The sequence below is a fragment of the Panthera leo genome, chromosome A2, assembly GCF_018350215.1.
Source record: "Panthera leo isolate Ple1 chromosome A2, P.leo_Ple1_pat1.1, whole genome shotgun sequence".
NCBI lineage: Eukaryota > Metazoa > Chordata > Mammalia > Carnivora > Felidae > Panthera > Panthera leo.
In genome coordinates, this window is record NC_056680.1 from 9,847,536 (window position 1) to 9,874,212 (window position 26,677).

The following is a 26,677-nucleotide window of genomic DNA, read 5'->3' on the forward strand; positions in this document are numbered from 1 at the left end:
AGTACCTGTGGCCACCGTCACCAATGCCCCTCTCGTGTGCCCTCCCGCCCTGCCCCCTGGGGGGGAGGGGAGTGCGTCCTACCTGCTGGGTGCCCTGCACCTGCTGAACCACCTGAGTGGGGACTCCGGTCTGGCTGGCTGTGGAGCCCGGGCTGGCTTCTGATACAGTCTCACTGGCCCGCATGGCGCCTTCTGTGAGGAAGGGTCACTGGGTCAGCTCCGCCTGCTGTCCCTGTCAACCCTGAGCCTGAGCCCATCAGGAGGGGACGAAGTGGCCTGAAGCTGATCCTCTGACAGAGCGGGGTCTCTCCAAGATCCTGCCTGTCTCCTGGCAGGCCCTGACACTGCACATTGGGATAAGCCTTAAGGACCTGTGGCCCTTGACAGGCAGAAGCAGCCCCATCCCACCCCACCCCTCCTCGTCCCAACGCTAGACCAGGAGGGGTGACTGAGGAGCCGTGATGCTCAGGCCCAGAGGGCTGGATCCCTTTCCCCAACAGATAGGACTTGTGGACAGCCAGTGACTGACCCCCTTCCCCAGGGTCTCAGCAGCCCTGGAAGGACCAAGGTGCTGGGGCCACCTTCCTCAAGAGGACTCTTGGCTTCCCAGGAATGGGAGATGGTCAGGAGTGAGCTCAGAAGGCCTTGCCAGCCTGTGGCCAAGCACCTCCCCTCTCTCTCCACTGTCCCCAGCCTCCCTGTCCTCGGTGGGGCGGGGGCAGCGGGGGGATGGGGGGGGCTTGGAGGTGGGCAGGCAGGTACTCACGCTGACAGGCAGCCGAGAAGAGGCAGTCGTAGAACATGGTGCCCACCTGTCCCCGCCCTGCCCCTGCCCCCGTCCATCCAGGGGAACCTGCCCCACGGTCCTCACTCCTTGCCCACCTCTTTGGGAACAGCAGGGTGCGTGGGCAGCTTTCTACCCGCAACCTTGGGGAGCTAATCCCTCCCGGTGGATGCAGAGCTCCCGGCTGCCCTCTTAGAATAAACACTCTCCTCCCAGCAGACATGGCCCAAGCAGGGCCTTCTCTGGGCCGGGGCCTTGCTATGAAGTCAGGAGGGAGGCTGGTACCCGGAGACGCTATCGGGCAGGCGCAGGTCGAGTTTCATGCACGTCTCGCTGAGCGATTAACAAGGGAGCTGAGAAGGGGAGGGGCACGGGGGGCAACTGTCCTTGAGGGATGCTGGCTGGGAGTCCCCCGCCCCAGTCAGGATACCATCCATCCTGCCCCCTCCCTGTGGCCTGGCTTGGTCCCAGCAGTTCCAGAAGCCAGGGTAGGGTGGTGGGGTGCATATGTGCCTGCCTTCCTCCAAAGTGCTACCAGGAGCTAAGCTGCCAGTGCCACCTCCCCGGGGGGTCCCTGGCAGGACTGGAGGGTGGTGGGCAAGGAGGAGGGCTACCTATCATGCTTCTAGTGCCCCAAGTGTTGCGCTACGGTCTTCCCGGGTAGCTGGAGAGAGAAAGAACTTTTATCACCCCTGTTATTAGATAAGGCAAGCGACAGGGAAAGAGGAAGTGACCTGCTTAAGGTCACCCAGATGGGAAGTGGCAAGACAGGATGCTGGCCCAGATCTGTGCCCACGTAAACCTCACATTGTGCGTAGAATCCAGAGTCTCAGGTCATGCTTGGGCTGACACCCCAAGGGCCGTGGTAAACAGTGAGGGGGGGGGTCAACGGGAACCCCAGAAGGACCAGAGCATCGGGAACTGGGCCTTGGCTATGTGGGGACACAGGCTTGGGAGAAGAGCCTGGCCAGGGCAGAAGGGCAGTGCCAGGGAGCAGCGAGAACCTCAGGGACCAAGTCTGGAGCAGAGCTCAGGAACGTGTTATGCATTGGGGGGAGGGGGAGTGGTGGCCAGATGTGGGAGGTGGTTGTTGGGGGAGGCCTCTGATTGGCCACACGTGGGACACACATTGGGACAACCTCAGGCCTGCTTGGCCAGCTGCCTCTGCAGCCAGTTCCAGGAGATACCAATCCCTAGATCTGGCTAGAGTCCTCCCTCGTATCCACTTAGGCTTCCCGGAGCAGTGAGGGAGGCAGCCATCACTGAGATGGGCCCCCGGGAGAAACCTGAGAAAGCCCTGAGTCACGTGAGGGGCCTGGCACACCTGGCCGTCCGTGGGACACGGGGAGCCAGGCCCAGCCCAAGGAATGGCACCCAACCGAAGAGGCCTCTGACAGGTTTTGCCTAGTTCATGGTGGGCCAGTGACTGGAGGGCTGGCGCCAGCTACCTCCTAGGCCCGGGGCCTCCGATGAAAACGCCTTCAGTGGGACCTTCAGCGGGACCCTCGGCAGCTGGGAGGCCTGGGGACCTGCTGAGACCAGGGGATGGGGAAGCCCCAGGAAACAGTCTGGGATGGTCCTCAAGGCTGGGAGCCCCGCATCTGCCAGGCCAGGAGGGGGTGCCAGGCTGCACCATGAAGTAAGCAGGTGAGATTCCAGAGAATAATATTTGGATGAGGAGCTTCGTGTGTGTGTCTGTGTGTGTGCGTGCGTGCGTGTGTGTGTGTGTTGGGGCCTCTGCATCTGTCTGTCTGCTTTCTCCATTCTGGGCATGTGCATGAGACCAGGGAGGGCCCTGCAGCCTCAAGTCTATAGTCAGGAAGTGGCAGCTGGTTTCCTGTCCCTCAATCTGATGAGCATCACTTCCTCCCCGGGCCCTGCAACTTCCCCATTGAGACCTACTCACATCTCCAGGACCACGAGCTATGAGGGGGGAAGACTGAGGGAAGCCCCAGAGGCTTGATGACAAGCTGTCGTCCTCACGGACGACAGACGGGGCAGTCTGGCTCTCTCCCTCCCGATCCTTTGATCCTGGAAATGACTTCCGTCAGGCGCTCTTGGAGCGGCCTGTGGGTCCTGGGTCCCTCGTCTGCCCTGACCTTGGCTTCCCCGTCTGTAAAGCTCTCTTTCGGACACAAGTCTTCCTGGACTCCCAAGGACTCCAAGTGTGAGCGAAGCAGGGAAGACGGGCTGGCCGCAGACCCTCCTTCAGCCCAGCCCTGTCTCCTGCGGGCCGGCTCAGTTTCACCTTCCTGCCGGTGGCAGCCAGGGCCCGCAGTGCCCTCCTTCCACCTCGAGTTTCGGCAAGAGGCTGGCAGCCTGTGAGGACAGGCACTTATGGATCTAGAGGGCTGGTCCTGAGCAGGGAAACGAGTTTCCTTCCCATCACCTCCAAAGACACCTTCGGGCAGAGCCCATAAAGTCTGGCGTGTGGTGTTGCTCTCAGTTGGGCTTCCAGCCTGGGCTCCAGGTTGGATCTGGCCCGCGACCCCCGCCCCCCCCCCCGCCTCCTCCCTGTGTCCCCCTGGGTCCCTGGTCAGCTCAGATTGCTCTGGCTCTGGAGGAGCCCCTGGCACCTTGCCGCAGCCTTGACTGGTGTCAGTTACCTCCCCTACCCCCGCTGCCGTGCCTGGGATGGGCTCACGTGACCCAGAGGCCACCCTTAGATGAAAAGAGACACTAACCCAGGAGAGGGTCATGGAGGAACCCTGGGAAATCACTGCGAGGGGATGGGGGAGGGGCCAATGGAGCAGCAAGTGGAATGACAAGGTACAGCCAACCTCCTCTTCCTCAGAACAGACGAAGGAAGCATCACCCAGTAACCCTTTGGGGGACGGGCTCCCCGCCACCGGGACAGGGAGCAGCGGGGAACAGAAAGCCCCCAGCACCACCGTGAAAGACAGACCAAAGAAGGAATCCCTAGTGTCACCCCCGCGGCCCGTTCACTGCAGCCCACCAGCATAGAGTGGCCCCACGGTATAACGGGGGACCAGGGGAGTGGGAGCAAAGGCCTGACCTCTAAGCACCAGGGGCTTGCTCCCTGGGCATGCATCAGGGAGCACAGGAGAGGCTGGGGGCGGGGATAGAGGAACATGCCAGGAGTTGGGGGTGCCCTAGGGCCTGGAGCCATGTGCCCTTTCCAAACCCTTGCCCTGAGGGCCCTGGACCCCCAAAGCAGCAAAAACCAGCACCCAGGAAGTCCAGGGCCAATCAGATGCCCTGTATGCTGAGCGAAGTCCTCCGGCAGTGACAGGCGAGGCCTCCCGCCTGCTCTCGGCTGCCCAGGGCTGACCGAACGTGGAGGCTGTGATGGGTCAGGCTGGCACTCACGTGGGTGCTCACCAGTCATTCCACAAAGACCCAGTGGACAGAGCCCCGCCCTCAGGGATAAGGGGCTGGGCGTCATCACTTCAGGTGACGATGAGTGTTAAGAAGAAAAATAAAGCAAAGTCAGGAGACGGAGTGAGCCGTGCAGGGTGGGGAGGTGTGGGCGTCAGGGAGGTGGCATCTGAGCAGACACCAGAACAGAGAGGACGAGCCATGGGAAGGTTTGGGAGGGCAGCGCTCCAGGCAGAAGGCGCCGAGAGCGCAAAGACCTGGAGGTCAGACTGAGCCTGTGGGTTTTTAGAGCCGCAGGAAGGCCAGTAGGGCTGGAGCAGGTGTGGGAGGGGGCAGGCTGGGATCTCCCAGCCAGAGTTGGAACGCTAGGCAATTGTCGGCAGGGGATGTAGGAGGGGCGGAGCTTTGAAAGCCCTTTCCTTGTGGGAGAGGCCACAGGGGGCCAGCTCTCCTCAGGTGAGAAAGCCAAGGTCAGGGTTTCTCAGAGAGGGTTCCCAGGGCCACCTGCCTCCGAATCACCTGGGTTGAACTGGGTTGTGATGCGATTAATCAATAGTTGCCATCAGGCTCCCTCTTGGGTGCTGTGGGGGTGGACGGTGGTGGGTGAGGGCAGGGGCTGGATCAGGGTGGGGGCCGTGGAGGTGGGAGAGATGGTCGGTGCTGGCAGCATTTAGGAGGTGGGGCCAAGAGGTCTTGCTCAGGGATGGGTAGGACGGGAATCCAGGCTGGCCCGGGCCCGGGTGTGGTATTTATTAGGACGAGGAAGTCTCAGGAGAGGGCGGACTGGATGAGGGGAAAACATCCAGAGTTCCATCTGGCCATGCTGGCTTGGGAGGCCTGTTCAACCCTGAATGGATGGGTCACAGGTGGCTGGGGTTCAAGGCCCTGGCCCAGGGAGTGCTGTTAGCCCCGAGGTGGGAGTGAAAGCAGACACACTGGACAAGGCCACCCTGAAGGGACGGGAGGAGGAAAACAGCAAAGGGGGCTGAGAAGGGAGGCAGGAAGTGGGCAGAGACCAGGGCAGGAGGGTGCTTCTGGGAGGAAGGGGACCAGTGTGTCAGGTGGCTCCCAGGGACCAAGGAAGCAGACCAGCAGACAGACAAGGTGGAGCTGTGGGCGACTCCCAACTGGGGCCCTGGGCGGGGGGTGGGGCGAGTTAAGGAAGGGAGGGGGAACCCTTCAAGGAATTTGAACTTAAAAGGAAGTGAAGCCGTGGGCAGCAGCTGGAGGGGTGCAGGAACTGGGGTTTCTGGTTAAAATGGGAGCTGTTTCACTTTTGCAGGCTGGTGGGAAACGTGCAAGAGAGGGACTGAGCCACGAGGCCCTGGAAGGGATGGCCTGGGATTTTCAGAGCTGGTGGGCACAGACCCACCCTGAGAGCTGTGAGGCCAGCTCGGGGGAGATGGGGTCCTTCTTGATAAGTGATGGCGCCTGTCCCCAGTCCCCAGTGAGGTAGGCAGCAGGGTCAGGGATCAGGAGGGAGGAGTGAGATGAGATGATGGAGGTGAGGGTCGGCTTCTTGCAGAGTTGGGAGGTGGGGTATGCTGGTGAGAAAACCCAGCAGGATAACTGGGCAGTGCTGGGAACCTGCTGGAGATCTGCGACCTGGGGACCCTGGCCATGTCCATGGCTGGTGCTCTCAGCATGGCTCTCACATGACATCCCTCCAGGCCAGTCCCTGTGGTAAAGAGTCACCACTTTGAGCCCCTGCTTGCCCCCACCCCCACCCCTCTCTGGAGACCCCGACACTGCCAGGAGCCTAAAGGATGCTGCTCGGGGCTCCGGCTACATCCGCTCTGGTCCCCTGGGGTCATGTCAGTTGCCACATATCACTCTATATTGTCCTATCTTCCTAAACCTGGCCTTGACCTGCCCCTTCCACAGCCTCCCAGGATGGCTTTGCGATTCCCCCTCCTTCCCTTTCCATTCTGGAAGGATTGAGGGGCTTCAAGACATTCTCCCCCCGCCCTACTCCCACCCCATCCCTGGGTGCACACTGGAAACCACTGAAGATGCCCAGTCCTGGTCTGAGCTCTGCCTCCTCAGGGGCGTGACTCCCTGTCCTGACCCTCTGCTCCCAGTCCCTCCTGCTGGGCCCATCTCTAGGATGTGGGAAAGATGGTCCAGGCAGGAATCACGGACGCCACGACTCAAGCTTCCCGGCCACTTTCTCTACAGCCACAGGGGAGACTGCAGTGAGAAACAGGGGTCCTTGGCCACGCGATCAAGAAACTGCCCAACCAACAGCCTCCCTCGGCCCCTGGGTCCTGCCAGAAACAAAAAGGGTGCACCTCTGGGGAGGCCTCCCAGCTGACCTCCCCAAAGTGCCCCCACGAACGCCTCGCATGAAATGAGGGCAGGCTGTTCGCCCTCTGTCTCCAACAGACGTTTGCAAACTTTAAGTCCCCCGCCCAGTCCTTTCCTCAAGTGGCAGTTTACTTGGGGACAGAGACAGAAACAGCTCTAAGGGCCGCCCTGGTGGAAAGGAGTTCAGGCGCACAGAAGCCTCATTGCTTGGCCTGACCCCTCCTTCCCCAGAAACGTCCCCCACCACGTCCCCCCCCCCCCCCCCGGGAACCCCAGCAAGTTTGAAAGCTGCCGTGCTGTTGACAGGCACAGTGACAGAGGGAGGGCGTCCCTGTGCCCCCCTCCATCCAGGACGCAGGGCTCCCCAAAGTCCTGTCCGAGTCGTTCTCAGAGCACCCCCGGCTCCGAGGACATGTCCACTTACCAGAGACGGTGACCACGATGTACTGCTGGGACGCCGGGGTCGGGGTGGGGGCGCCAGCCGGCTGCGAGGGCGTGGGGGTGGCCGGGAGCTCCGTCACATACTGCTTCTGGCTGCCTGGTGGCTGTGCCTGGGGCTGGGGGCTCTGCAACTCAGTGACATATTGGGGCTGGGGGGTAGCCGCGGCGGCAGGCGGCTGGGGGGGCTGGGGCGCCGCTGCTGGCGGCGGTGGTGGCTGGGGCTGGGCCTGTGGTGGCTGGGATGGTTGTGGGGCTGCCTGGAGCTCAGTAACGTACGCTGGTGTTGCCATGCCAACAGTGGGGGAAATGATAATAAATAAGGCTTTTTTTTTTTTCTTCCTTGGGAAGAAGGGGGGGGGAACAAAAAAAAAAAAAAAAAAAAAAGAAGGAAAAACAAGAATTAATCTACAGGCGGAGGAAACCAGGGGCAGCTCCTGGCTCCCTAGAGACACGGTTAGGTTCATCGCTAACTTAATTAAATCCTGAGGCTGGTGGCCAGAGACAACCAACCCATCACTGCAGGGGAACTGGTTATGGACTGGGGCTGGCCCACGCTTCTTCCACTCACCCCTGTCCAGGGCTTCTGCCTTCTTCCTTCCCAGCCTCGGCTGCCTGGGGGACCCCTGTGTTAAAGGAGGGTGAGGGAGGGTGGGGTCTTGGGCCCTCACCCAGAGACAAATAGTACACTTCTCCTGAGGGCTCCTGCAGACTGGGCAATGTGCTGAGTGCTTTCTCTCCATTATTTCATTTTAAACTTTGCAACAACCATGCCTGGGTTTGGGTTTGCTCCTGCCAGGTGAGGAGCTGAGGCTCAGAGAGGTTAAGGAGCTTGCCCCAGGCCACACAGCAGGCTGAGGCTGAATCCTGGGCACTCTGAGCACCTGAGTAGCTGGCTAATTGTTGGAAGGTAAGGTCGTGGGGAAAGCTGTCTCGCAGCCAGCCTGCCCCAGTTCCCTACATGCCTGCTATTTGGACTTGGATTCTTGGCTGGGTATCATTCCCAGTGGGGTGCCAGACAAGGGAAGAGTGTTTTTGAGTCCAAAAAGCTCTTAGAGCAGCTTGTGGCCACAGAGGCTTTCAGGCCCTCGAATGGACCGTAATGGGTTACCATAGCAGATGTGAGCTCATCACAGGAAGAGTGCCCTTCCGAGTCTAGGGGCACCGGGCTGGGAGCAGGCCCTGGCCACAGGGCAGGCTCAGCAGTCACCGCTGACCTCAGAACGGGGCCGGCCCAACCAGGCAGAGGCAGCTTTTCTGGCTGCTGAGGGGTCGTGGGTCCCGCTCCCAGGTACTGGGCTAGGCACCCGCCCCTCCTGATGAGCCCGGTCCCTTCTAGCTGACCGCGCCCCTCCCAGTGCTAAGCCCCACCCCCGCAAGCCCCACCTCCCTCTCACCAAGCCCAGAAGATGGGCAAACGGTTTCCCCGGGCCGCCGCCGCCGCCGCCGCCCACACTAACGGGTGCCATCCCCAGCCCCTGAACATCTGAGGACAGCGGAACAAACACTGGGGTGGTTAACAGAAGCTCCAGCCCCCGTATCTTCGCGGCCCCTGCCAGCCCAGGGAAGTATTTGAGTTTGACAGCCCTGCCCGTGGTCGCCTGTGACACCCGTGGGCACTCCAGGCCCCGCTGGCCGCTGAACCAGAGGCTCTCCTGCGCTAACCCTTGAGCACCTGTGTGCCATCGCGCGCCAGCAGGCAGCCCTCCGGCCACTGGTGACGAGGAGTGGGATTTGCAAGGGGAAGGGTTTGCAAGTGGGATTTGCAAGGGGAAGGACGCGGGGGTGGGGGTCTGGGGGTGGGGGTGGGGACAACTCTTGGTTGACCGGAAGCGCCAGGAGCCCTGGCTGCGATCACCTCTGCACAGCAGCCCCATGACGGAGGAGCCACCATGGCCATTTTACAGATGAGCAAAACCGCGCCAAGGGTGCCCAGCAACTGGTAAGAAGAGGATTTGAACCCGGGTCTCTCTGAGCTCCAGATGTGTGCTCTTAACTGCTAGCCCCACCCCGGGAGCCAGGCGCAGGGCTCACTTACTTCTCTCAATCAGTACATAGCGTGTTCCCTGTTTTCCAGACGGGGATACCTGAGCCCCATGCACAGAGATTAAACACCTGCCACGCGCAAGAAAATGTCATCATCCTGCAGCCCCTGCCCTCCCAAAGTCTTCATGCCAGCATCAGAGGGGCTGCCTTATGGGGGCTCCTCACACCATCAGGTCCAAACTCCGGCCGAGCTCAGGTGCTCGAGTCACGGCTGCTGATCAGTGTCCGTCTGTTTGGGGTCAGAGCCACCTCGACACGAACCCTGACTGGTCTCTTAATTCATGAACACGTTACTGACCTTCCGCTGGGCCTCAGTTTCCCCATCTGTACCTGGGGATGAGGAGGACACTGAGGCATAGGGCTGGTGTAAAGGTCCGACGAGACAAGCCCAGCACCCAGTAAGCCCTGAGAGGTGGAAACCACTATTCTCCTTCTCCTTGAACAAATATCTGTGCCAGGTAGAGTTGGAGGGGGAAGGGGAAAGAGGTCTTAGAAAAGAGGTGCCCAGGGGGACTCCAACCCTGGTGTTTGTTCATCAGCATCACCTACGGAGCTAGTTAAATGCAGGCTCCTGGGCCCCACTGCCCAGAGTCTGGGATGGCCCCAGAGTCTGCTGTTTGAGCTAACTCTCCACCAGATGGTTCGAGGCAGGTGGCCCTGGGGGACGTCTGTGAGAAACCCTGGCCTGAGCTTTTCTGAGCCCCAGCACGGCTTGCTCCTGGGGTACCTCCCACAAGGAAAGAACTTTAAAAGCTCCACACTTGCAGGTGCTTTCTCCTCCTTGAGGTGCAAAGCCCGAAGGCCTCATTCCTTCCACTCAGGGGCAAGGGAAGGAAGGGACAATGAAGGCTGAACAGCGAAATTGAAAAGGAGGAGGGGAGGGGCGCCTGGGTGGCTCAGCCTGTGAAGTGTCTGACTTCGGCTCAGGTCACCATCTCACTGTTTGCGAGCTGGAGCCCCGCAGCAGGCTCTGTGCTGACAGCTTAGAGCCTAGAGCCTGCTTCAGATTCTGTGTCTCCCGCTCTCTGCCCCTCCCCCACTCGGAGTCTGTTTCTCTCTCTCTGTCTCTCTTAAAAATAAATAAACATTATTTTTATTTTTTTTTTTGAAAAGAAGGGGAGATTAGTGAAACAGTTAAACCAACTTCTCTATTGGACACCTTCTGAGCACTGTCATTGCCATCCGTCTCCAGGAAGGGCCATACAGGATCCCAAGTTTCCCACAATTGTGTGACCAGGGAGCCCTTTTCTTTCCATTCGTGGATGAGTAGGTTAAGCACTGTTTTGCAAGGTGCTCCCTAGACAGAAATAAGTCACAAATATTTATACGGCATGAGACCCCTGTCTTTACAGAGCAGGGCACACAGAACAAGGGAATCACTCAGCAAACCTGTTCCTTGGCAGTGAAACTGCCAAGAAAGTCGCCAATGGCTGTATCTATCTTTCAAAGTCAGTATCTGTTTTTGGAGAATGTTTGCCTCAATCATTGAATCAATCTGTGGGCAGGCAGCCTCTATTGCAACTATTCAACTCTGCCCTTGCAGTGAAAGCAGCCATAGATAATATGTAAATAAATGCACGCAGCTATGTGCTAATAAAACTTTATTTATAGACACTGAAATTTGAATTTCATATCCTATCACGCCAGGACATTTTATTCATGCCACACAATATTCTCCTTTTAGATTTTTTCCCCCCAGTCTCTTAAAAGTGTAAAAATCATTCTTTGTTCACAGGCCACGCAAAACCAGGTGGCAGTCAAAGTTTGCCGACCTCTGTTCTGGATGCCAGATTCTACAACGAGATGGTTTACATCTTGGACAAGGCCCTCCGAAGGAAATGGAAAGAAAGCTCACTTTCTTCATCCGTAGAATGGCTTCAATGGGGAACTTGCAGGGGAACGGGGAATTTAAATATCATGCTGTGCGTTTCCTTGATCCTCTATAGCCAGTTAGTTTTTAAGACTTCTCTGTAATTCCTCCAAAACAGATCCTAAGACTGGACACTTCTCTCCACTTTCATCAGCCAATCCCAGTTGTCGGACCCCCACAACACTCTCATTACTGGCTCCTAGCTCCAGTCTCGCCTCTATAGTCTTTCAGATCCTTTGAAAACACAAATCCTATCTTGTCACTCTTGTATTCAGGAGGTTCCAAGGCTCCTATCACAGAAATTAAATAAAATCCAGAGCCCGTCCCAAGACCTCTGGGCCTTGAGGCATCTAGCCCCTCAAGTCTCTCCTTCTCACTTTGAATGTTCTAGTCAAACTGGCTCTTGCTCCGAGAATGTTCCATGCCTCCTCCTGCCTCAGGACCTTTGCACCAACTCTTCCACCTGATTGACATCCTCTCCTCACCTCTACTCCCCTTCTCCACTGCTGGCTGCCTCATATCATTCAAGTCTCAGCTTATATGTCACCTTCTTGGGTCTCAAGTGTGCCTCCCACCCCAAGTACTCTCAAGCACAGACTCCTGTTTTATTTTCTTCCTGGACCTCTATTTCCTTATTTGCTTCTTTTTTCTTTTTTTAAACATTTATTTTATTTTTGAGAGAGAGAGAGAGAGAGAGAGAGAGAGAGAGAGCAGGGGAAGGGCAGAAAGAGGGAGACAGAGGATACAAAGCAGACTCTGCTCTGTGAGCACAGAGCCCAATGAGGGGCCCAAACTGACGAACCGTGAGATCATGACCTGAGCCAAAGTTAAGAGTCAGCCGCTTAGCCGGCTGAGCCACCCAGGCGCCCCCCCCCCCCATTTTCTTATCCATAGTTCCTCTTCCTTCCATGACCAGAAATGCAAGCTCTCCCAGGGCCGAGACCTGGCCCGCCTTGCCCATCACTGACCTCCGGGTCCAGAACACTGACTGGCACATAGTAGGGACTCAACTTTTACTGTCAAATGAGTGTCCACGTGCCAGGAACACACTGTTAATGAGTGTCAAAGGTCACTGTGAATCTACCAATGGACGAGACCTTGTCGAAGAGTTACTGCCTCCTGCCTCTGCCTGCCAGCAGCAGCCTTGTGCAGCAGGGCTGGGCAATGCCCCCTGGTCCAGAACGGGCTGCCCAGCCCAAGAAGAGCATGCAGTGTGCCGTTGCTGTCTGCAGGCTGCATCCCTGGGGAAGTCTGCCTGGCCCATCCCCGAGATGTTGAGATGTGTATGGGGAGGGGAGGGCAAGGACTTCAGCTCCAGGGACACCATTCCCACGACACCCACATCTCTGGCTCACCCAGCTGCCTCCTGGAAGCCTTGGGGCTGAGTCTGGGCCCAGGCCCAGGAGAATTTTTTTCTGTTTGGCTGCTCTCCTGAAGCGGGAGAAGGACTATTCAGGAGCGAGAGGAATAACACTTTCCCACTAGAAACTAGAGTCCTGGTATCCAGCTTCCCGGGATCTCTGTCATCTCTGTCATCTGCCCACACGGCCCAACAAGTGAGTCAACCTTTAAAGCCACTAGGCTCTCACCCAATTCAAAATGATAAAAATAAATACAAGCGGTGTAATTCAGAGGGCTGAGCAGGAAAGGACAATCGTGATAATAAGGGGAGCCGCTAACACAGTTTGAGCAATTACCATGTATTTGATGTTCAACATGTATTCTTTCGTCGGGTCCATAACACAGGAATATGAGATTAAGAGTGTTACCGATGGTCACTGTCCCTCGCTTGGACAAAAGGAAACTGAAGTTAGAGAAGTACAGTAACTCATCAAAGGGCACACAGCGACAGTTGATTGCGAGAAAGCAGCTGATTGCTTCCACAGGCGAACTAAACCAGTGCCCTCAACCCTAGTCACAAGACCCCTCTGGGCCTGGGCCCTTCGAATGTAAAAGTTATGGGGGGGAGGGGGCAGTTAACAAGCCTAGATAACTGCTAACATCGCCTTCTGCTCAAAGTTTGCCTTTCCAACGGGTGGTGATGACCTTTCTGGCGACTTGGTATTTCCAGTCTGGCTCTGAAAATTAATCTCTAACTTTCTGAACTTTCAAGGGGTCCTGTCACCTCTCAAAGAGGAACGGGTCTAGAAAAAGTCTCCGAGAAGTGAGACCCCCCCCACCCCTCCCCCCTTGTCTCAAATTCCCGACGGAAAGCCTTAGGAGAGCCTGAGACGATCCTTTTCCTCGAAGTTTACTGACTTTAAAAGAAAAGGGCTACAGTTTGCACACCGCCACTCAGCTCTGCTGATGCCGAGCTCCAAAGCAAGACAGAGAACAAGTAAAGTGGACTTGCCCAGCCGGCTATCTGAAAAAAATAAATCCTTCCCCAAGCAGGTAGATCCTGTTGCCCGCCAAAGCAGTCGCTCAGATTCTCCTGTAACAAACATGGAACACTTCCCCTTTCCTCTAATCTTGATGTGCCGCTCCTGCCCACGTGGCTCTGGAGGCTGGTACCTCCTCAGTGACATGTGACCCAGCTGACACCAACTTGATTGACACAAAAACATGTGTCTGGCCAACAGAGGCAGCTTAACAAATCTAAGAAACTTCCCCAGGCGCCATTTGCTTCCCGTTCCCAGAAAAGCAGACCTTGATGGGCAAGAAGGTTAGAAATCGTCCCATCTCCAGAAACAAGTCCTCTGGCCAGGGACGATACGAGGTCTAAGAGAGCAGCGCACAGAGAAGCAATCAAGTTTCTGTTCGTCTACCTCAGTCACCCCAGATCACTCCTCCCCTACCATGGGCTTCGACTTCTGCAAACCAGATCCTCCCGGCTGAAGCCATATTCCTAGCCCACAGTTTCGCCATGAAACTTTGTTTTCCTTTGCTTTCTCTCCGAGAATAAGAGAGATTTAGGAACAGACGGCAGTGTGGAAATCAAGATTAGCTAACAGTTCTATCAAACCATATTCAAAAATAGCACATAGCAGTAAAAGTTCAAAGATGAGGCCTAGAGAAATTCCTGAAAGGAGTCAGAAATCCCTGAAATGTAGAAAAGGGACGATGGCAATGATTCTCCCCACTTTACAGAATGGAAAACTGAGGCCTCAGATGTGGCAGACACGGAGTACTGGGAATGACTGGGGGGGGGGGGGTGGGCTCTAAAGCGACGCAGCACAGGTGGCTTTCCATCCCTTTGGGAGGCTGTAAGGCCCTGGCGGCAACTGCCCCACCCGGTTCCCCCGCCACCGGCACCCGCCGGCCCCGCCCACACCTTACGACCTGGCCCCGCCCATTCACCTCCGCCCCGCCTCGCCCCTCCCTCGCTCCCATTGGCCCAGCCTCCCCAGGCCCGCCTCTCCGCACCTCCCAACATATAAAAGCCCCCCGCCCCGTCCAACCGACCTCCACTCGCCGCCGGCCTGCTAGCGCCCGCCCCTCGCGGGGGCTGGGCCCCGGACCCCAGGGGCGGGTGGTGTCGCCCCAGCCGGGCCCCGGCCCCCTCCCCCACGGCCCCGACAGTCGCCGCCGCCATTTTGACCGCCCGCCCCTTCCCCCCGGACTATGATTACAGCGACACCCGCCGCCCGGGCCCCGCCGCCCTCCCTGGCCGGGCCCGCCACCCCAGGGCCGCCCGGGTTACCTCGGCTTCTTCCTACTTCTGTCCGCAGAAGGGCTTTCCAGAGGTCTCGGAGGCGATGTTGGGAGGGGGACGGAACGTGCCGGGGTCCCCGGGCCGGGCAGGGGGGGGTGGGGGTGGGGGTCGGCCGGGCGGTTGTTGTTGTTGACTCGCGTTGCCGGGTTGCTTGGTCGCCACGACTACCGTGGCTATGGCGCCTCCGTTTCCCTCACCGGGGCAACTGTTGCTACCCACCCTACACACGTCATGGGCGGGGGCGGAGTCCCGGGTGATTGGCGGCGCCAGGAGAAGTGATTGGATGGCGCTAGGTCCTGCTGCTAAGCTATTGGTCCTAAGTCACGCTTTTCAACACCCTCTAGACTTCTCGGCGCTCTGATTCATCGGTGTGAATGTCCGTCAAAGGAAATTGAACCCTCAAAGGCAGAAGAACCCGTCACTCCCGCAAGGAAGCAGCGGCCTAAGAATAAAGGGGTGGGGTCTGTGAGGTTGGGATTGGCTTGCGGCTGTAAAACCTGCCTTATGGTTCAGCTAAAGGGATGTCAATCCATTCCAAAGGTTTGCCGCGCTCTCCAGCTGGGAACCGTGCGCATGCGCAGCACGCAAAGCCAGCTGGGAGTGGTAGTCCGCTCAGCGTACTTTAAACGCCTTACCAACTATAAAAGGCGAGAAAGGAAAGCTCTCTTCCTTCAGACTTCTTCCTGCCCCGGTGGGTCAGTTCCTCGCCTCGCGCGCTTACGTCACGGGAGGAATGCAGTGACGCGCGCGGCTCGTCTGTGACGTCAGCGGCGGAGCTGGGCTAGGGATTCAGTGACGTCACTGGGCGCTCTTCCCCTCCCCCCCCCCCCCATTGCCCTACGTTGGTAAGATGGTCGTGGGATGTGAAGGCTGGGTTCGATCCCGGGTCCCATCCCTCGAGCAAACTTCCCCCGCCACCTCCGCCTAGACCCGGCCTCCGCGAGGGCTCCCGCCTCCCCCTCCTATCGGGCCGGAAAAGGTCACCGCTGCCGGGACAACCGCGGCTATCTCCGCCCCGCAGGCGGTGCGGACAGCCCTGGGAAAGGTCTCCTGCAAGCGGAGGACTTAATTAGAGGCTTCTAGCGCGGGCGATAAGCAAAGGTCGGCGCCCAGCACCCCCAGGGGAGTGCGGGCTGCTCACCAAGGCTCCACACCGCACCCCGACGCTCTTCCCCCTCCGTCGCGCCGCCCCCTCAGCGTCCTCCCTGCCTCAGTTTCTCCAGGAGAGAAGAGACAGAAGCGGGTCGAGACTAGGTTGAGGGCGCAAAAACTCAATCATCAAGATAAATGACATTCTATCCAATATTTTTTAAGTATCAAAATTAATGGGGAAAAAATAAATCCATGGTGACCAAACTACCAAAATTTTAAATACAGATAGGATCCTGCCAGGAGTGGGATCAGGACGAAGTGAGTCACGCAAGTGCTGGATCGGATCTTGTCTTTTACTTTTTCAAAAACATATTTTAATCATCAATTTTTTTTTTGCATTAATTTTGATTTCTCAAAATAGTAATTATCTTGATAAATGAGTTTTTTGCCCTCCCCCCACCCCCCCACCCCCCCACCCCCGCCTGCCGCGCCACCCTCTTCAGTTTTGCGCCGTGGTCTCCACCAGAGACAGGAAAATGGAGAAAAAGCTCAGAGCCCATGGTTCTACTTGTAGTCCTGCTGTGTGACAGTGTGACAAAGCGGCTCTGTCTCTGAGCTGCTGTTTCCTGGTTCAACCAACTTCAGCCCTCTTGTGTGCAAGGCCGGGGCTGTAAAAGTAAAGAAAGCAGACAAAACCTCAGGCTTTGCATTTTATTAAGAGAGACACAATTACTAGCGAAATGACTACATAAGATAGGTTTTTAAGGGGCTGTAAGAGTGACATGGGAGGGGGTGGGAGAGGAGTGACAGGATGCAGTGGCCTGTGTCACTTGAGGGAGGGGTCCTGCAGTCCTGAGTTGTGAAAAGAAGCAAACTCCATAAAACCCAGGTGGAGGGAACGGTGGGGAGGAGGGGAGGCGGGAGATAAACATCAGGCTGGGGCAGAATGAGCAAAGAGGAAAGCGTCAGGAGGTGAGGTCAGAGAAGTAAAGGCAGCCAGGTGATTCCCCAGAAACCCTCCACCTCCCAACAGCCCCGCAAAGTGGAATATCCACCCCCCCCCTCCGCCCCGCCCCACTAGACTGGTAAAGCAAAAAAGCAAATAGAGTCTCAGAGGTAGAAGGAGATTCTTCCGGGATCACACAGCTGGGAGGCAGCAGAGCCCAGACAGCCTATCTCCTTTTCTGGGCCTTTCCAATGTGCTTTGATGCCCCTGGGTGTGACCCTCCACGGTAGAGGAAAAGCAGCAGCAGTTTCAATCGGCCTGGAAATGCTCGAGGAGCCCCAGCCCTGATAAGTCCACCCAAGAATTAATGCGACTTGCAGGCATAGGGTGGCCAGGATAAATCCCAGCCCGCAGAGCCATTCAGCCCCTGCAGCTGCGTCTGTGAGACAGGTGGAGGTCCCAGGGCCAGCCCTGTGTGCATGGGGGCCACGGGGGGGGGGGGGGGGACTAGAAGCCCTATTGCCACCTCCCACCCATTTCCCCACCTCCCTGAAGTCCCTAACCCCCCAATGAGCACAGCCAAGCCTGGAAATCATTTCTTCAATCGCAAATATTCATTATAAGCCTTTGTGGCAGGGAAGGCAGTGTGGGCTAGAAATGTTCTATTTTTTTTGATAGTGTTTGCATGGGTTTATAGATATAAAAAATTCCCTGAGCTCTCCATTCGAAATCTATGTCCTTTATGTATGTTATACCCCAATTTGAAACTTAAAAACACATGTTATATATACCATTGGAAGTCAAGTTACACTCTTGACCAACTCCTTTCTGAAACATTGGTAATTAGGGGGCCTGGGTAGCTCAGTCCATTAAGCATTCATTTCTTGATTTCAGCTCAGATTATGATCTCACAGTTTGTGGGATCAGGCCCCATGTCGGGCTCCTCGATAATGACGCAGAGCCTGCTTGGGATGCTCTCTCTCCCTCTGTCTCTTTCCCTCTCCCGCTTGCTCGCTCTCTCTCAAAATAAATAAACTTTTTTTTTTTAATGAAGAAAGAATGAAAGAATTAGAAAAAATGCCATTTTGGGGCTTCCGGGTGGCTCAGTCCGTTGAGCATCCGGCTCTTGATTTTGGCTCAAGTCATGATCTCATGGGCTGTTGAGTTCGAGCCCCATGTTGGGCTCTGTGCTGACAGTGCAGAGCTTGCTTGGGATTCACGCTCTCCTTTTCTCTCTCTGCCCCTCCTTCCCTCTTCCTCTCTCTCTCAAAAGAAATGAACTTAAAAAAAGAAAAAGAAAAAGAAAATTTGCCGTTTTGCAAAAGCCAAGGAAATCATTGATCTGGGCAATGATCGTCGATGGGCGTCATAAAGCAGCAGGTGAGAGAATGACGGGGAGCAAACTATGCACAGGGTGCTGGATGCTCACGAAGCCCAGGGGTGTGGACTTGATCACGGAGGCCAGGCTGTCACCAGCATTAGCTGCCAGGCAGCTCAGCAGCACAGTAGACGGCCCTGGGCCTCCCGATGTGATGCGAAAGGAAGTTCACAGCTTCCCCTAGGACACGTCTTGCCAAAACGTTAAACCTGACTCTGATGAAGTCTGTCAACCTCACATCCAGTTTGCAGGAAATGGAAAGGGTAGAGAAACAAGTTAAATGACAATATCAGGAAGTGACAGACAGACAAATCCACAGTCGGGGGGGGGAGGTGTACCACATGACAACTGTCCCTGTGTCTTCAACAAGTCAGTCATGAAAAAAAGGGACTGGGGACTTTTCTAGGGCAGGCGGGCACCGTCGACACTTGGGGCCAAATTGTTCTTTGTGGTGGGAAACTGTCCTGTGTGTTTTATGATATTAAGCGGTGCCCCTGGCCACCACCCACTAGATGCCAGTAGCCTCCTCCCCCAGCCAGGTATGACACCGAAAGATGTCTCTAGACAAACGTCCTTGGAGATACTACCCTAGAGGTGGTACAACAAGGGACAGAAGGACACGGGCTTCCCAGCTATCCACCAGCAGAGACCAACCTTCTCTCGCATTTAAGCCAGTCATCGGGTCTCTGTTAAACCAAGGGAACCGCGCCTCGGTGGTTCTGTTCCAAATTTTTATATTCATTGAAAGTTTTGCACCGGGTGAGCATACTCACTGAGGTGGGTCACTGGAGGCAACGTACATGTCCATCTTTCTAGCAAGATGAACTAAGAAAGCGGCATGATCCAGACTCCTCAGCCAAGTAGCCCGGCAGCAAAAAGTAGCTTACAAAGTATCGTGCTAATGGGCGTGAAACCCAGACACCATAGCATTTTCAGACCTGGCAACCCTGCTCCTCCCCCAAGCGGCAGGAGAAAGAGATCTCCGTGGAGTTTTGCTAAAAGGGAGAAAAAGAAGAAATTTAAAACTATCTACGAATGTGCCAGCTACTAAGGAGAATCTGACCCTCGGTGCAATGGAATGCAAACAAGACATCCTCCTGTTACACTGGCAAATCATCATCAAAGCCGGTGCATTTCTGCTTATTATTAAGTGTTATGCTTAGCAGGCTAGTTCTAACTTTTCAAGCCACACAGTGGGGTAAGAGGAAAAAAATAGCGTAAATGTGTGAATACTGTGCAGATATATCCATGGATAAAATGGAATCGGGTGTCAGAGGACACCCAGTCCAACAGGTTTGGGGAACTATGTTGCAAGCAGGGTTTTGATGAGTTAAGGTGATCTTGGGAAAATATTGTTGAAGGTATTGCATCATCGAGCCGAAGGAAAAGTTGGGGGGAAATAAAAAGGAATGAACTGAGATTTACAAAATAACAGGGGCGCCTGGGTGGCTCAGGCGGTTAAGCATCTGACCTCAGCTCAGGTCATGATCTCACGGTTCGTGGGTTCAAGCCCCTCATCGGGCTCTGTGCTGACAGCTTGGAGCCTGGAGCCCGGAGCCTGCTTCGGATTCTGTGTCTCTAACTCTCCCCTGTTCACGCTCTTTCTCTCTCTCTCTCTCAAAAATAAATAAACATTAAAAAAAAATACAAAATTAAAAAACAAAAATCTGAGATGTGAGGGACGCTTGGGTGGCTCAGCTGGTTAAGCCTCTGACTCTTGATTTCAGCTCAGGTCATGATCTTGAGGTTTGTGAGTTCAAGCCCCACGTAAGGCTCTGTGCTGACTGCACAGAGCCTGCTTGGGATTCTCTCTCTCTCTCTGTCTCTCTGCCCCTCCTCTGCTCTCTCTGGCACATGTCGTCTCTCTCTCCCTCTCTCTCTCCCACCACCCCCCCCCAGTCTTTCAAAATAAATAAATAAACTTTTTAAAAAATCTGAGAGGTGATCCCCTAAATACTTGGGCTTTGAGAAAAAATGCTTGGGACACATGCGTATCCACATGAACTTGTGTCAACCTATTCCCACCCTCCACCAAGTGGTAAGACAATTTTTGGTGGGGAGAGGCTGAAGGAAATCAGTTAATAACTGCTTTGACTCTCTTAACAAAAATGCAATATATCACTGAGCTAAAAGGGTACAGATGGAAATCTAGTACACAGTCCCATTGTGCCAGTCACAACATACTTGCACACAGTGGTTTGGGAAGAGCAAGAAATTGGTTATCTGGGATGAAATTACACCAGTGGGCGCTTTGCCTGGACCAGTGAGGGCGTGATAGTGTTTGGGGAGAGATGGGACTGGGTGAGACCTAGGTTCACTGGCATTTGGGGAGCATATAGCAGATTGCAAAAGACTGAGGGCCAATTGGGAGGTGAATGGAGACAGTGAATGTAGGTTAGATGTATTTGGGTCAGGAAGACAGATTTGAAATCTACACTAATATGGTGGCTGCTGGAGGCGGGGGGGGCGGGGGGGGAGGAAGGGATACCTTTTATTTATTTTTTTAATTTTTTGAAACATTTATTCGTTTTTGAGAGGGCTGGGGGCGGAGCAAGGAGAGAGGGGGACAGAGGATCTGAAGCGGGCTCTGCACTGTCAGCAGAGAGCCCGACGCGGGACTCGAACTCATGAACCGTGAGATCATGACCCGAGCAGAAGTTGGACTCTGAACAGACTGAGCCACCCAGTCACCCCTACCTCCTATTTCTTTTTCTGCCAAATTGCTCTGGCTGGGACTTGCGGTACTGTGCTGAATAAAAGTAGTGGGAACGGGTACCCTTGTCTCGTTCCTGTCTTAGAGGAAAAGCTTTCCGTGTTATACTATTATGATGTTAGTTGTGGGCTTGTCGTACGTGGCCTTTATTACGTCGAACTACGTCTCCTCTATGCCCAGTTTGTTGAGAGTTTCCGTTACGAAAGGATGTTGGATTTTGTCGAATGCTCTTCTGCATCTCTTGAGATGATCATTTATGATTTTTGTCCTTCATTTTGCTAGCGTATTACACTGATTTGCGGATACCGAGCCGTCCTTGCATCCCCGGAATAAATCCCACTTGATCGTGGTGTGTGATCCTTTTAATGTATTGTTGAATTCAGTTTGCTAGTATTTTGTGGAGGGTTTTTGCACCTACGTGCATCGGGGATCCTGACTAGTAATTTCCCACATGCTGTCAAAATTAAAAGTAACTTGGGATGCCTGGGTAGCTCGGTCGACTAAGCGCCGGACTCTTGATCTCAGCTCAGGTCATGATCTCACAGTTCATGAGTTCGAGCCTGGCGTCGGGCTCTGCACTGACAGTGCAGCCTTCTTGGGATTCTGTCTCTTCCTCGGCCCCTTCCCCACTCTCTAACACACACTGTCTCTCTCAAAATAAATAAATACCCTTAAAAAAAATAAAAGTAACTAAAATAAAATACAACGAACAACTTAGTTCCTCATCGCTATTGGACACATTTCAAGCGCTCAGTAGCCAGCTGGTGGCCACCATGGTGGAAAGCACAGATATAGAACACTCCCACCATCGTAGAAAGTTCTGTTGGTCTGGGCTGTAAATCAACTCTGAAAAGACATTTCACAGACTCAGGGAAATTTGAATATGTGTTCGGCATAAGATGATACCGAAGAATGATTGTATATTTGTCAGTGTATAAATATCCTTATTTTCTAGAGATGCATGTTATACGTAGTATTTAGAGACGAAAAATGATGTCAGTAAGGTTGACTAGGGTGTTTAAAGCACCGCACAAGACCAGGCGTCCATCCAATTCTCAATAAATGTCAGTGTTCATTAATTTAAAAGTTTGGAGAAACGGCAACCTGGGAGAAAATATTTATCCCCCATGGGATAACCAGATAAGAGAGCTCCTTAATATATAAAGAACTCCTAGAAATCAAGAAGAAAAAGATCAACAACCTAAAAAATAACGGACAACGAAGGTGACCAGAGAGGAAAGAGAAAACTATAATAGCTCTTGAACACATGGAGTATGTCCCACTGTACTTATGGAAGGGAAGTGTAAATTTTCTCTATTCCAAGATACCATTTTTCACCTGTTCTGCTGGCAAAAATCCAAAGGTTGACACACTCTGTGGGTGAGGCCATAGAGGAGCGGAACACTCATTCATTGCTGGAGGGAGTGTGGATTAATCTATCCCCCAAGGGGGAAATTTGGCAATATCTATAAAAAGCACAAATGCGCATATTGTTCGAGCCAGAAATCTCACTTTGGGGAATTTTTCTACTGATCCACTTGCATATGTGCGAAATGACATTTCTACAAGGTTTTTCACTGCAGTGTTAGCTCAAGAACAAACGGATGAAAAATGTCGTCCGTCTCTGGGAGTGAAATTAACTACGGGACATCCACACAGCAGGATACTACCCAGCTGTAGCACAACAACAAGGTGTGTGAAGAGAGTTTCAATATGGGGAGATCTCCGGCATTTGTTGTTAACTGGGGCGGGAGGGGTGGGGGGAGCAAGGTGTAGCAGAATGTATAAAACGTGCGACCCTGAATTGAAGTTTTGACACTTGCTACAACATGGATGAACTTGAAAACGTCGTGCCTGGGGCACGTGGGTGGCTCAGCTGGTCCAGCATCTGACTCTTGATTACAGCTCAGGTCATGGCCTCGTGGTTTGTGAGTTCAAGCCCCACATCAGGCTCTGCACTTGACAGCGTGGAGCCTGCTTGGGATTCTCTGTTTCCCTCTCTCTCTCTCTGCCCCTCCCCTGCTCATTCTCTCTGTCTCTCTCTCTCTCTCTCAAAATAAATAAATTAACTTAAAAAAAAAAAGGAAAAGAGGGACGTCTGGGTGACTCAGTCAGTTAAGGTTCCAACTCTTGATTTCCGCTCAAGACAGTGATCTCACGGTTTGTGAGTTCGAGCCCCGCATCAGGCTCTGCGCTGTGTCAGCTCAGAGCCTGCTTGGAAGTCTCTCTCCCTCTCTCTGTGCCCCTACCCACCCCCTCTCTTTCCCAAAATAAATAAATAGACTTAAAAATTAAAGAAAAGAAAAGAGAACACTGGGCCAAGTTCAAGAAGCCAGGCACAAAACGACAAACGTCATAGGAGTTTACTCACACGAGGTACCTGGAATGGGCAAATCCATAGAGACAAAAAGGGGGAATGATGGGTGCCTGAGTGGAAGGGGGGAAGTGAGAGATTAGTGTTTCATGGGGACAGAGTTTCAGTTTGGGAAAATGAAAGAGTTCTGAAGAGGAGCGCCTGGGTGGCTCAGTGGGTTAAGCGTCAGATTCTTGATATCGTCTCAGGTCATGATCTCAGGGTTCAGGGGATTGAGCCCCAGGTCGGGTTCTGTGCTGACATTGTGGAGTCTGCTTGGGATTCTCCCTCTCTTTTTTTCTCGCTCTGTCTCTCGGCCCCTCCCCTATTGTGCACGTGTGTGCATGCTCCCTCGCTCTCTCTCAAAATAAGTAAATTTTAAAAATAAATTTTAAAAACATCTGAGAAGATTTAAAAACATAGGGGTGCTAAAGATGGATAGTGGAGACGGCTGTACAACAATGCGACGTATTTAAGGCTACTGAACAGGACACTTAACATGGTTAAAATGACATATTGTCATTTTTGACAATTGACAATGACAATTGACAATTGACAATTTGACATTGACAATGCTTTGTATATTTTACCACAATAAACAATTAAAAACATTTTTTTAATGTTTGCTTATTTTTGAGAGCGAGCCAGGGAGGAGCAGAGAGAGAGGGAGACACAGAATCTGAAGCAGGCTCCAGGCTCCGAGCTGTCCGCACAGAGCCCGACGCGGGGCTCAAACCCACAAACCGCGAGATCGTGACCTCAACCGAAGCCGGATGCTTAACTGACTGAGCCACCCAGGCGCCTCACCACAATTAAACAATTTTAAATGCTACCTTTCAAGTAAAAGTAGGTGTGTGTATGTGGGGGGGGGGGGGGGGGGGAGGATAAGAACCTATATTCACATGTTTGTACAGGTGCACAGAAATTCTGGAAAGATACTCGGGAGATTAAGAGCAGTGAGTTACCTGTAGGGGAAAGTGGGGGCTGAGATTGGGAGGGAGATACTGCAGCCGATCTTATGCTTTCTATTTCCTGATGCACCAGGCTGTACCGACCATCCAGAAATAGGATTACTTAAGTTTGGAGAGAGTGGTTTTATTTAGGATTGGTAAACTTTGGGTGCATTTGTATGCTGACCAAAAATAATAATGGTAATGAAAATAATAATGATATTGGTAGCAGGCGGGCTTTCCTAACTCTTAACGTATTAGTTTCCTGTGGCTGCTTTGATAGTTGCCACAAACTGGGGGGCTTACAAAAGCAGAAATGTATTCTCTCACGGTTCTAGAGGCCAGAAGGCTGAGATCAAGGTCCGCAAGGCCATGCTCCCTCTGAAGACTCCAGGGGAAGATCCTTCCGTGTCTCTTCCAGCTTCTGGTGGCTCCAGACATGACTTGGTTTCTTCGTGTATATCACTCTAACCTCTGCCTCTGTCTTCACATGGCCTTATCTCTCCTGTGTCGTTGGGTCTAGGGTCCAACCGGATGATCCAGGACCATCTCATCTCAAAGGCCTTAATTACGTATGCAAAGACCCTTTCCGCAAATAGTATCAGGTTGAGAGATCCGGAGGGTTAGGACTCGGGGAGGTATCTTTGTGCAGGGTCACACCCAACCCACCGCACTTACCGTGTGCTGTGCGTGGTGCTCAGCACTTTACAGAATTTCACCCAAGTCCCCAAAGGAAGGAAATAGGCCTATTTTTTTAATTTTCTTTTTTTTTTAATGTTTATTCATTTTAGAGAGAGAGTGTGTGAACGGGGGAGTCGCAGAGAGAATGGGGGACCGCTGTCAGCACAGAGCCCGACGTGGGGCTCAAACTTGCGAACCGCGAGATCATGACTCGAGCTGAAGTCAGAGGCTCAACCGACTGAGCCACCCAGGCGCCCCAGGAAATATGATAATAAACTCCGTCTTCCCAATGAATTCAGAGAGGTGTAAGGCCTTTCTCAAGTTCACATAGGAACTGGAATTTGAATGCAGCTATATTGGGTTCAAAACTCTGATTCTGTGTGGAGCACAAAAGAGCCTTCTGGTTATGGGCCAGGCAGTCAAACTCAGACAGACAGCAATTATTTCCCAGCGAGTTTGTTCTTTGCCAGCCCTTGAGCCAGGCACTGGGGATATGGAGAAAAGGGCAGAAGGGTACGTCCCTGGAGAGTCGCTGGGAGAAGAGGAGGTGGGGGGAGCATTTTATTCATCAGCCCTTTCAAAGCAGTACAATCAGATATGACTCCCGCCTCCTGGAGCATTGCCTGGGCCCAAGATACCACAGGGGGCAACAGAGGCCAGGAGTTTGTCATGAAGAAAAGGACAAAGGGATAAAGTTCGGATCCAAAGAGAATGTGTCAAGCACAAATAACAGAAGTACACAGCGCTGCCCGCCGGCCCCGGGATGTTTTAAGATGCGCGTGTTGAATCTTCCTTGTTTTACAGGTGAGAAAACCAAGGTACAGAGAGGTTAAATGTCTTGCCCACTACGTCACACAGCAGGAAAGAGGCAAAGGTGGGATTCCAACGCAGCTCAGCCCATCATGGGAGCCCCTAGCATTGTTTATTTAAATCGACGTGAAATTGACGTAACACAAAACTATGTTAAGGTGAACAAGTCAGCGGCAGATAGGATAGTCACAATGTTCTGCGACCACTACCTCTGTGCAAAACATTTTCACCCCGGCAAAGGGATACCCAGTAGTGATCACTCCCCATTCTGTCCTCCTCCCAGCCCCTGGCAACCCACTAGTCCGCCTTCTGTCTCCAGGGATGTGCTTATTTTCGGTACTTCAGATCAACGCAATCCTATAATATGTGACCTTTTGGGTCTGGCTTCTTTCACTCGCTGTAATGTTTTCAAGGTTCAACCACGCTGTAACGTGTATCTGAACCTCATTTCTTCTATGACCGAATAATATTCCATTGTATGGATCTACCACATTTTGTCTGTCCATACATCTGTTGACGGGTCGTTCCTGCTGTTTGTGTGAAAAGCGCTATCAACATACATGTACATGTAACACCAAAATGGTTAATTTTACCTGTATGAATTTTACCCAGTATTTAAAAAAAATGAATGCCGGACGCCTGGGGGGCTTGGTCGGTTAAGCGTCTGACTTTGGCTCAGGCCATGATCTCACAGTTTGTGGGTTTGAGCCCCGCGTCGGGCTCTGTGCGGACAGCTCAGAGCCTGGAGCCTGCTTCAGATTCTGTATCTCCCTCGCCCTCTGCTCCTCCCCTGCTCTCTCTCTCTCAAAAATAAAAATAAACATTAAAAAATTAAAATAAATCAATAAAGATAAAAAAAGGAAGACTCTCAGCTGAGAGGACCTAGAAGCAATGACATAACCTGTCCCACCCCCACCCCCAGTAGTGATGGACACACCCAGTGCCCAGGTCTTGACTTCCCGTTGCGATACTCCAATAAAAGGGAATCCTGATTCCTTAGGAAAGTGTCTGATTCTAGGACTGGGGCAGGGAAAACACGAGGCAAGCCCTGCGTTTCTTGTGGTGCCAGGAAATAAGAAGTGCTAAAAAAAAAACCAAAAACAAACCAACAAAAAATACGGAGTCACAGCGAAAGGACAGCGCCTGGAATAAAATGCTTAGAGCAGGAGCCAACTGAAAGAGCTCCCAATGGCCACAGCTGGAACAGTTTGAGGAACAAAATAAATAACAATAGTGTCGGGTTACAACCCAAAGACTAAAATAACTGTTCACAAATCCATATTGGTATAAATAAATGATTGAATAAACAAATAAC

General features: G+C 53.4%; 1 protein-coding gene and 1 long non-coding RNA gene across 14 annotated transcripts in view; one reads left to right on the forward strand and one right to left on the reverse strand.

Annotated features, from left to right (window-relative positions):
* The window catches only part of RFX1 (regulatory factor X1), a 32,370-nt gene extending 17,139 nt beyond the window's left edge, over nt 1–15,231 (reverse strand). For 5 of the 13 annotated variants that reach the window (XM_042928652.1, XM_042928651.1, XM_042928656.1 and 2 more), the window contains exons 1-4: nt 14,428–14,791; nt 7,440–7,494; nt 6,855–7,210; nt 83–192 (exon numbers count right to left, since the gene is read on the reverse strand). In XM_042928652.1, the coding sequence (XP_042784586.1) occupies nt 83–192; nt 6,855–7,161 (417 nt within the window). In that variant the 5' untranslated portion in view covers nt 7,162–7,210; nt 7,440–7,494; nt 14,428–14,791. Of the gene's footprint in view, nt 1–82; nt 193–6,854; nt 7,211–7,439; nt 7,495–14,427; nt 14,792–15,074 lie in introns of those variants that run through there. The other 8 variants (XM_042928648.1, XM_042928646.1, XM_042928655.1 and 5 more) reach the window with 8 other exon arrangements.
* On the forward strand, nt 14,209–15,099 carry LOC122214050. The gene is made up of 2 exons (XR_006199726.1): nt 14,209–14,470; nt 14,784–15,099. It is a non-coding gene; the product is annotated as an uncharacterized LOC122214050 (long non-coding RNA).
* Nucleotides 15,232–26,677: the final 11,446 nt, after the last annotated feature.